This window comes from Octopus sinensis, linkage group LG8 (genome assembly GCF_006345805.1).
Source record: "Octopus sinensis linkage group LG8, ASM634580v1, whole genome shotgun sequence".
Taxonomy (NCBI): Eukaryota; Metazoa; Mollusca; class Cephalopoda; order Octopoda; family Octopodidae; genus Octopus; species Octopus sinensis.
The window spans coordinates 78,596,463-78,606,947 of NC_043004.1; the positions used below are offsets into that span (position 1 = coordinate 78,596,463).

Genomic DNA, 10,485 nt, shown 5'->3' on the forward strand with positions numbered 1-10,485 from the left:
TAAACTGTTTTAAATTGATCATCATCATCATCATTGTCATTTAACGTTCACTTTCCATGCTAGCATGGGTTGGACGGTTCGACCGGGGTCTGGGAAGCCAGAAGGCTGCACCAGGCCCAGTCTGATCTGGCAGTGTTTCTACAGCTGGATGCCCTTCCTAACGCCGACCACTCCGTAGTGTAGTGGGTGCTTTTTACATGTTACCAGCACAGGTGCCAGGTAAGGCTGGCAATGGCCATGATCGGTTGGTGCTTTTTTGACTGAGGACTGGCAAACCAGATGGCTGCGTCAGGCTCCAATTTGATCTGGCAGAGCTTTCACAGCCAGATGCCTTTCCTAATGCCAACCACTCGAGGGCCAGTCTGGCAGTACTGGCTACGACCACACTCAAAATGGTGTTTCTTTACTTGCCACCTGCACAGGAGTCAGTCTGGCAACGACCTCGCTCGAATGTTTAGTTCACATGCCACCGGCACAAGTGCCTGTAAAGCGACGCTGGTAACAATCATGCTCAAATGGTGCTTTTTACGTCCCACTGGTACGGAAGCCAGACAGCTGCTGAGGCAGTGATCCCGCTCGGATGGAGCTGTTAGCGCTTCACTGGCACGGGAGCCAGTCATCGAATTTGATTCAATTTTGATTTCACTTGCCACAACAGGTCTTCGCAAGCAGAGTTTAGTGTCCAAAGACGGAAAGGTATGCATAAGTGGGCTGGTAAAGGCCACGGTTATGGTCTAAATTAAAACTTTCCATTAAAATTTCATACCATTTTATATACTAAAAAGATCCACCCCCACCACTTCAGTCATGAATGACCATGGGATTGCACCTAGAAAGTTCCCCTCCAAAGCACAAGTCCAAGTAAGGTTGTTTTTGTGGAAAACTATTAATTGCCTATGCATACCAGCCTCTTCTCTCCACGCCACCAATGTTATCCAAGGGAAAGACAAAGCTTGGCACCAGTGATGCAGCAACTCAATTCTACAGCTGAGTGAACTAGGGCAGCGTGAAATAAAGTGTTTTGCTCAAGAACACAATACAGAGCCCGGTCTGAGAATCGAACTCACTAACTCATGATTGTGAGTTTGACGCTCTAACCACTAAGCCATGTGCCTTCACGCCTTATATACAAAACGCCCACCTAATAATGCCAAAATTATTTCACTAAATTCTTTATTAGTTTCAAAATTGATTGAAACCAAGGAAATGTATTTCAACAGAAATATGGCAACAAAGGGTTAACTAATTAAAACCTTCCATCAAAGTTGAATGTTAATTAATGTTCTAAATACCTAACTTATTAACGACAACATTATTTTACTGAATCATCCATTGGTTTCAAAATTTGGTGAGACAAAAGCATTGTATTTGAAGAGAAACATAATGAAAATGGGTTAAACAAGGTCATATGACTAATTAGAAAGCTCCATTTCAAACAGGTGCTTTCAGCAGTGAATTTGATGAGGTGTGGACTTTAGTAACTTATAAAAGCTCTGAATAAATCAGATGTGGTTTTTTGGTAAGTCAATCCTGATCAAGCAGTTCTATGACCAAGGACGTTCTAGCCATGGCCACCCTCTCATTTAGAAATAATGCATCCTGGACTACATTATCCAAAGAGTCCATCCTTTTTTAAGACAGCAGTGATTTGGTTACATAAAGGGTACTGCACTGGTTTACAAAACATCAACAATTCACTACTCTGGACTGGTGCATCATTTTTTACTGCGTCTCCACCCAAAAGACAAAGTTGACCTCAGCAGGATTTGAAATCAGAATGTAGAGCTGAAAGAACCAGCACAATGAATTCTATCTGACACTAACAACTCAGCCAACTTTCTGCTTTTAAAGAAAAGATAGAAGAAATACTAAACGAGAAGGCCATTTCAAGGTTTATAGGTACAAATGTGTAAAAGATCAACCTACCAGACAATAGCTTCTTTTCAGAAACATCCGCATTTTTACCTGAAAATAAAAAGAAAATGGAAAAATATTAATACCTAATACAGTCTGAATGTATATCTTATTTAATTCCAAAACATGTAAACCTCACTAGTGCTGGTGCAATGATAAAAAAGCATTTAATCATAAAGTGGTTAGAGCTGGGAAAGCAACAAGAGATTGTTACGTCCCAAGAATGGCAACTTCTCTAATGCTGGTGCTACAACAAACTGCACCAAGTGCATTAAGAAGGGCATCCAGCTGTAGAAACCTAAGCAAAATTGAAGAAGACAAATGAAGTTTGGTTTTCCCATCTGTCTAGAAAGTCTGTATCGCTAAATAAGAACCAACTTGGACTGCGGTGGTCTCTCTGACTCATATCAGCAAGGAAAACAGATGTAAAATGATAAAGCTGATCATGTTTAACAATTTTTTCAGCACTTAAGTGTTTGAAACAGACATTTTAATGAAATGCTTCTCACAGAACATCTCTTAACTCTTTGACTTCACAAGTAAGTACCAGCAGGTGTGATTATGCTTCACTCTGCTCCTGGGGGACACAAAAACAGGCAGCCACATTGTTTTGTGCTTATGGTTTGCTAATTGAAAGAAACATTGATATTTTCAGTTGTAAACACGAACCCATGTGGCTGTCCATTCTTGCATCTTCCAGGAATAATAGAGACAAATGAAATTTGTTAAAAGCAGACACACGCTTTGAAAGGGTTAAGAATTCTATTACTTTTTTTCAAAAACAATAAAAGAACCTCGTCGTTCATCATCGTTTAACGTCTGTTTTCCATGCTAGCATGGGTTGGACGATTTGACTGAGGGCTGGCGAACCAGATGGCTGCACCAGGCTCCAATCTTGATTTGGCAGAGTTTCGACAGCTGGATGCCCTTCCTAATGCCAACCACTCCGAGAGTGTAGTGGGTGCTTTGTATGTGCCACCAGCACGGGGGCCAGTCAGGCAGTACTGGCAGCGACCTAGCTCGAATGTCTGAAATAAAGTCACAATATCTGCAACAGAGTTGTTACTGTTGCTTAACCTCAGACCAACAGACCTGACATTCCAGTCACGACCATTCCATCAACTACTATAATATCTACAGTGTCCTTCCTCTTTTTCTAGGATGTCAATTTGAAGAAAATTTAGCCACTATTTCTAACAGACTGAGTGACCTCAAGGAAGCTCCCTTCTTGGATAGCCTACACCTGAATTTGAGCTCCTGTTGCATTAAACATGTTACCCAGGACCGCAGCGTCCCAACTTCTACATACTTGATTACAGTCAACAGTTTAACAAATATCATGAAATAAACAAATAGAATTTTTAAAATTTTAAAACTTACGAAGTTTGGCCCTTTTCCTTTTTTTCTTCTGTGAAGAATTTTGAGTCAATTTTCTCTTTGGTGCTTGTTCTATTGATTCCTACAATGAGAAAATATTTATAATAACTACAATTCAGTTGGTAGTATATCAGTGGAAAATATTTTACATGGCACCAGAAGTATGGTAAGAAGTTTGCTTCCCAACCACATCGTTTTGGATTCAGTCCCCCAGCTTGGCACCTTGTCAAGTGTCTTCTACTATAGTCCTGGCCTGACCAAAGCCTTGTAAGTGGAACTGCTAGACAGAAACTGAAAGAAGCCTGTCATAAAAATACACACACATACACATATACATATATAGTGGTTGTTTTCAACCTTATGCAGAGTTTGACCACCTCCTGTACCTACACCTTATGGCATCTGATGTGGCTTTTTAAACCAGGCAATGTTTTCAAAAGACCCCCACATAGATTGCATATCCGATTTGGACCACCAAGAGCTGCAGATAAGTTCTGATTTTTGTGGATCTTAAAATGTGTTTTGAGGCCTCTGTTGGATTTGCAAACCTGGCATACATTGCATTCAAAGGTGTGCACAGACATATAGGCAGAATATACACACATCAAATCATTTTAATGGTCACTGTTCCATGGTTGCATGGATCAGAATTTTCTATGGCCAATTGCCTTTCCTGTTGCACTTCAAGTATATCCACTTTCACAGGTGTTGCATAAAAAGAATAATGATTCAACACCAGAATGGTAAACAATGATGCAAGCAGGAAATAACACTGCTACCTTTATAATGAATGTGATTTTGGCTTGAGCAGTGGTATAAAAAGCACTTGTCATGATGACATGGCTCAACAAAGAAAACAAGAAATCTTTAAGACGAGTACTAGGCTGACTTCAGTTATGAAGTCCTAATAATATTTCAAGACGTGGAAATGTCGAGTGTTTCAGTGAGAAGTGAAACTGTACTATGAGTTTAGTATTTTGTGAATATTTTATATAACCTTGTGGCCTATGCCAGGGGTGTAACCAGCCCACTTATGTGTACCTTTCTTTCATTTGACACTAAACTCTGCTTGCAAAGACCTGTTGAGGCAAGTGAAATTGAAATCAAATTCGATGACTGGCATCCGTGCTAGTGGAGTGCTAAGAGTTCTATACAAGCATGATCATTGCCAGAGCAAGAAGCTGGCCTCCGTGCCGGTGGCACGTAAAAAACACCATTCAAGCATGATTGTTACCTGTATCGCCTTACTGGCACTTATTGGCACATGAAAAAAAATTCGAGCGAGGTCGTTGCCAGTGCCGCTGGACTGGCTCTTGTGCAGGTGGCACATAAACAGCACCACTTGAGTGTGGCCGTTGCCAGTACCACCTGACTGGCCCTCGTGCCGATGGCAATTAAGAGCACCCACTACACTCTCGGAGCAGTTGGCGTTAGGAAAGGCATCCAGCTGTAGAAACTCTGCCAGATCAGATTGGAGTCTGGTGCCGCCATCTGGTTCGCCAGACCTCAGTCAAATCTTCCAACCCATGCTAGCATGGAAACCGGACGTTAAACGATGATGATGATGAATATGTCTTTAATATGTAAATAACAGTTCATGCTTTTTGAGTGTTTGCCCCTGATTAAATATATTTCAAATGGTTGTAAATTCCATTGGCAAAGGTGGCAGAATTGTGAGCACGCCGGACAAAAATGCTTAGCAGCATTTCGCTAGACTTTACGAGTTCAAATTCCGTCGGGGTTGACTTTGCTTTTCAGCCTTTCAGGTTCGATAAATAAATATCAGTTGAGTATAGGGGTTGATGTAATCTAATTACCCTCCCCACCAAATTGCTGGCCTTGTGCCATATGAAACCATTAATTCCAATGGCAGTTCGATCTGTCACTTGATCGAGATATGAGAAAATAAAGTATCACATGTAAATCACACGTCAATATTTAAATAAATTCTGTATTACGCGACAATTTGTTTTTATGGTGATGGAGTACAGTGGCACCTTAATCATTAATTAGTTAATTACTAAGCGATCAGACAACGAAAGAACAGCGAACTTTCAGAATAGCAATCATTACCTCATGGTGAAGAAAAAAAACAAGGAAGAAAAGGTTTTGTCCAAATGACGTTAATCAGGGCCCCAAACAAAATGTGTTTGACACAAGTCTAGGTGGAGAATTTTCTCCCAGGATTTATCATTGCAGCGTTAGGTTTTTAGGACGAACGATTACAATCGAATATAGCACTGGTTACATACACAAATATAATTCTTTTTTAAATTTTGTACCCCGACTCTCCATTTCATGCCCCTTCCGCGTAAATATTTACTCTTACACTCATCTCATGAGCTGGTGTTATCCTAAAATAATACCGAAAAGAGTTGAAACAGGCGAGAAATTAAAGAAAACACAGCAAGCAGGACGGACGTGGACATGACGCACACGTGGGTTGGTGGATATAGACAGGACATTCACACATAACAAGCAACATATATATACTTACAGAGCCTAAAATAATCTGTCCATTCACAATTTTATAGTCAGTAACTTCTTCTATGCAGACAAGGTTCCTAAATTCCTTGTCAGAAAAAAATTGTGGGTCGATCTCGATCGGTTTCCAATCTGATTCAGATTTGTTCGCCATCTTAAAAACAGTTTCTATAAAACTCGGAATGGAAACCGGTGTCTTGTTAACGAAATAAAATTCGAAATATTTATAAAGAACATTATGCTACTTCACCTACCTATAATCATTATATCATGATATATTTAAATTTAATTGTAATTAATATAATTAATTATCTAATTATTACTGATTAGACCAACATTTAATGTAAGTGCTCAAGAAATAGTGAAAGATGTACTTAAGGTAAGAAGGTTACTTCCCTTGCATCAAGAAACGGTGGGATCCAATACAGACATTGGGTTGTCAGATAAATTCGTTCGTTTTTGTCTTGTTTTATCGTGACTTTTTGCTTAGTACTATTATTTGTTGGGGGGGGGGCTTAAATTTATACAAATTTCAAAAATGATAAACAAAAGTTGTAGAGGAAGAATAGAACTACAAGAAGCCATAAACATTCCCATAAAAGTAATTTTCGTGTTAATTCAAGTAGTATTGGAAAGGATTAAAATGGTAAAAAAAAAAAAAAATAGAATGAATTTATGTGACAACCCAGTATTTTCTGTCGGTCATTTTCTGAGTAAAAGAAGTTCGGCTCCGCTTAATAATTTCTTTCTTAGAAAATCAGAAAACCGACGACTATTGATCTTTAGATGACTTAATTTGCTTGCGTTGTCGTTGCAGTTGATATTCTATAGGATTGGTCTGGAGGAATGGACGACTTCTTTCTTTTGCTGCTGGTTCTGGAACCATGGCCATGCCCATTGTTGTTCCTTTAACTTTGGGGAGTTTAATGCTGTTAATGTTCTGTTTGAATAGTTTCAGGTTGGGGGAAGCACTCCGTCGGTTACGGCGATGAGGGTTCCGGTTGATCCGAATCAACGGAACAGCCTGCTCGTGAAATTAACGTGTAAGTGGCTGAGCACTCCACAGACACGTGTACCCTTAACGTAGTTCTCGGGGATATTCAGCATGACACAGAGAGTGACAAGGCCGGCCCCTTAAAATACAGGTACAACAGAAACAGGAAGTAAGAGTGAGAGAAAGTTGCGGCAGAAGAGTACAGCAGGGATCACTACCCCCACCCCCTGCCGGAGCCTCGTGGAGTTTTTTAGGTGTTTTCGCTCAATAAACACTCACAACGCCCGGTCTGGGAATCGAAACCGCGAGTCCGCTGCCCTAACCACTGGGCCATTGCGCCTCCACTGTTTCAGGTTAACATCTATGCGAAAGACATCAGCTGGGAGTAAATTCCAGGGAGATTCTAAGAGTGAAGGCGCGTGGCCTAGTGGTTAGGCTGTTGTACTTACAATCTCAAGATCGCGATTTCGGTTCCTGGACCGGGCGGTGTGGTGTATTCTTGAGCAAAATACTTCATTTCACGTTAGTCGGTTTCACTCAGCTGTACATGAGTAATTCTGCAACAGACTGGCGACTTGTTTAGGGACGATGATGCGATCTCGGTCACTTACGCGGCGAAAGTAAAGAATACGCACACCCGGTGTTTAGGGTTAGGGTTTTTGTTACGCCGAAAACGGATGGTGTGCGTATTCTTTATCCTCTTACGCACCATGGAAACCGAATAACTGGCCCTATGAGTCGTAGGACTTGAGACTGTAATGTTTAGGGGTTGGTGAAGATTATGACGTTCTGGGGAGGGAGGACTGACACCCTGTTGTCAATGCAGAGGCGTTGTCAGGTTCTAATTAGAAGAAACCTGAAACTATTCAAACAGAACATTAACAGCATTAAACTCCCCAAAGTTAAAGGAACAACAATGGATATGGCCATGGTTCCAGAACCAGCAGCAAAAGAAAGAAGTTGCAGAAGTATGCAGTGAACAATAAACTTAGCTCAACAGATTTTTCGATGTACTTTTATATAGAACATATAATTTGACTTCGTTTTGGGGATATTTTCGGTTTGACCGGCAGTTTTTAAAAATAGGTTCCACGTAACTAAACACTTTTAAACTTCGTATACTGGTAGAATGTATTTATAAAACATCTTTTTCTCTTGGCTTTATTGAGAAAATTCTATAGTTTGTAAGATATTTGTTGTTGTTTTTTCTTCTTCAATTTCTGCAATTTCAACCAATCAATGACGTCTATTGAGGTGAAAACATTCTGTGCCGTTTGAATATGTATCATTTCTTAAGCAACATTTGTAGTATTCTTTTGCTGCTAAGCCTTTACTTGGAAACTCAGCTTCAAAAATTTTATGCATTTTCTTAGCAGAACACCTTCTCCCATACTTCCACAACCTGCACTCTTTCCGCCAATGAGAACGCCATCTTGCAGAAAAAGGTTAGAAACGTTCACTTAATTCAATCTTGCAATCAACTAATATGCTGAAGAAAAAAAATAACAAATATCTTACAAACTATAGAATTTTCTCAATAAAGCCAAGAGAAAAAGATGTTTTATAAGCACATTCTACCAGTATACGAAGTTTAAAAGTGTTTAGTTACGTGGAACTTATTTTAAAAAACTGCCGGTCAAACCGAAAAGATCCAGAGATTCTACAGTTCGAACCCTGAATGTTATTCAGGACATTTGCCGAAGGATTACTCGAAGTCCAAAGAAGTCAACATGTAAATTGGCGCTGCAGTCTCACTTAAGCAAGAATTCATGCCAGTGGGTGTTGAAAAGTCCAAAGTTGAATTCATATCATTTCACATATGTACAGCAATTAAGAATGGATGGCAAAAGCAAAAGAGGCAATAACCATACAGGGCTTCTGAATAGCGTTGCTAATGGCGAGCTACAACCATTCCAGCACTTGCAAATTTATTACAGGGATAAGGACTATGCTACGGCACCCGGCTTACTTTTTCATGCGCCACCCTTTATAATGGTTGGTTCCTTCCACATTGTTGCATCTTACACAATAAATGAGAAGTTAATATTTTCCCTCCTCCAACCTTTATATCAAATAGATAGATAGATAGATAGATAGATAGATAGATAGATAGATAGATAGATAGATAGATAGATAGATAGATAGATAGATAGATAGATAGATGAGAGAGAGAGAGAAGGAGTCTTTCTTGAGCCTTAGGCTCATAAGGTCGTTTCCTAGATTCTGTGACATATATTCTTCACCCTCCTACTTCCTGGACGGGACACTGGTCCATCGCAGGATTACTCATGTTTGCCAACTAAGTGGTCTGGAACAAATTGAAATGAAGGGTTTTGCTCAAGAACACAATGTATTGCCCGGTCCAGGAATCGAAACCACATTTTTACGATCATGAGTGCAACGCCCTTAACCAGTAAGCACCAACACGGCACTTATATACTTATACGCACACACATGCATATACACGAGCAGACGTTTTTTAAAATACCCTCTTTTGTTCCTTTACGCTCCTCCACCTCTGCCTGCACCCCTGTCTCTCTAGCCCCACTTCACCCTTACTTCATCTTCCTCCTTACTTCCTCTCCACCCTTACTTCCTCTTCACCTTACAGTCATCTATCACACAAAAATGGACCGACGTTTGCCATCTCAATTCTGGCAAGCAACTCACTAATTAGAAAGAGACCAATCTAAGGGACATAACTCCGATGGGCTTAAGACAGCTCAATCCCTTGCTTTTATTTTGTTAGTTTGTCTCCTTAAGTTGCATTCGTTCATCAATGATTTTCGTTCCGGTGTTTTACCCAAAATTGGATGTAACATTTTCAAACCTCTTGCAGCAAAGAGCTAAAGCCATAGACTTCTCCCCAGCCATGCTCAGTGATTGCTATATTTATCTCTCCGTTTTTGGCAATCCATACAGCCCTTTCTCATGAGAAACTCTGCTGTTGACCACTACAGTGTTAAGTTTGCCAATGAGAATAAACGGACACAGAGGAGGTTGTCTGTTGTAACATGTAGTTTGGATGATGTTGTTGCTGTTGAGCGAACGGTCTTCGTCCCAGAGCTCGCAAGATAGGAGAAGTCCGAAACGTGGTCCTTTGCTATTCGTAAGACCCGCAGAAGAGAAAGCAGGTCAAACCCCCGACACCGAGAGCATCGACGGATGGATGAATGCGCATCCAGGCTCAGCGGTTGCGTAGGAAGTCGGGGACTAGAAACAGGAAGAAAGAGTGAGAGAAAGTTGTGGTGAAAGAGTACAACAGGGGTCGCCACCAGCCCCTGCCGGAGCATCGTGGAACTTTAGGTGTTTTCGCTCAATAAACACACACAACGCCCGGTCTGGGAATCGAAACTGCGATCCTCCGACCGCGAGTCCGCTGCCCTAACCACTGGGCCATTGCACCTCCACTTAATGACGGTGGTGGGTGGGGTGGAGGACTTTCCTGTCGAACGTGACGTATGAGTGTTCAGCCGTTTTGCCGAACGACCTGCACAAATGGTTTGTTTCTAGTGATCAAATCTTGCACAATATTAGCTCATTCTCTCCATCAAATCGACGCTGTCTGAACAGGTGAACGGTATACTACGCACCAGGTGTTGGAGTGATCACAAAACATCGTGAGATGAACCGTTTCGCTCAAAAACAACGCACCACCCGGTCTAGGAATTGAAACCGCGATCGTGAGTGCAACATTCTAGCCACTAGGCCATGCA

General features: G+C 41.0%; 1 protein-coding gene and 1 long non-coding RNA gene across 2 annotated transcripts in view; one reads left to right on the forward strand and one right to left on the reverse strand.

Moving 5' to 3' along the window:
- Positions 1 to 5,978, reverse strand: part of LOC115214973 (ATP-dependent RNA helicase DDX24) — a 25,334-nt gene extending 19,356 nt beyond the window's left edge. The window contains exons 1-3 of the mRNA XM_029784072.2: positions 5,789 to 5,978; positions 3,295 to 3,373; positions 1,927 to 1,965 (exon numbers count right to left, since the gene is read on the reverse strand). Coding sequence (XP_029639932.1) covers positions 1,927 to 1,965; positions 3,295 to 3,373; positions 5,789 to 5,929 — 259 coding nt within the window. The 5' untranslated portion in view covers positions 5,930 to 5,978. The remainder of the gene's footprint in view (positions 1 to 1,926; positions 1,966 to 3,294; positions 3,374 to 5,788) is intronic.
- LOC118764596 overlaps positions 1 to 10,253 on the forward strand; it is a 17,180-nt gene extending 6,927 nt beyond the window's left edge. The window contains exons 2-3 of the long non-coding RNA XR_005000413.1: positions 7,198 to 7,207; positions 10,243 to 10,253. This is a non-coding gene — a long non-coding RNA (uncharacterized LOC118764596). The remainder of the gene's footprint in view (positions 1 to 7,197; positions 7,208 to 10,242) is intronic.
- The last annotated feature ends 232 nt before the right edge of the window (positions 10,254 to 10,485 follow it).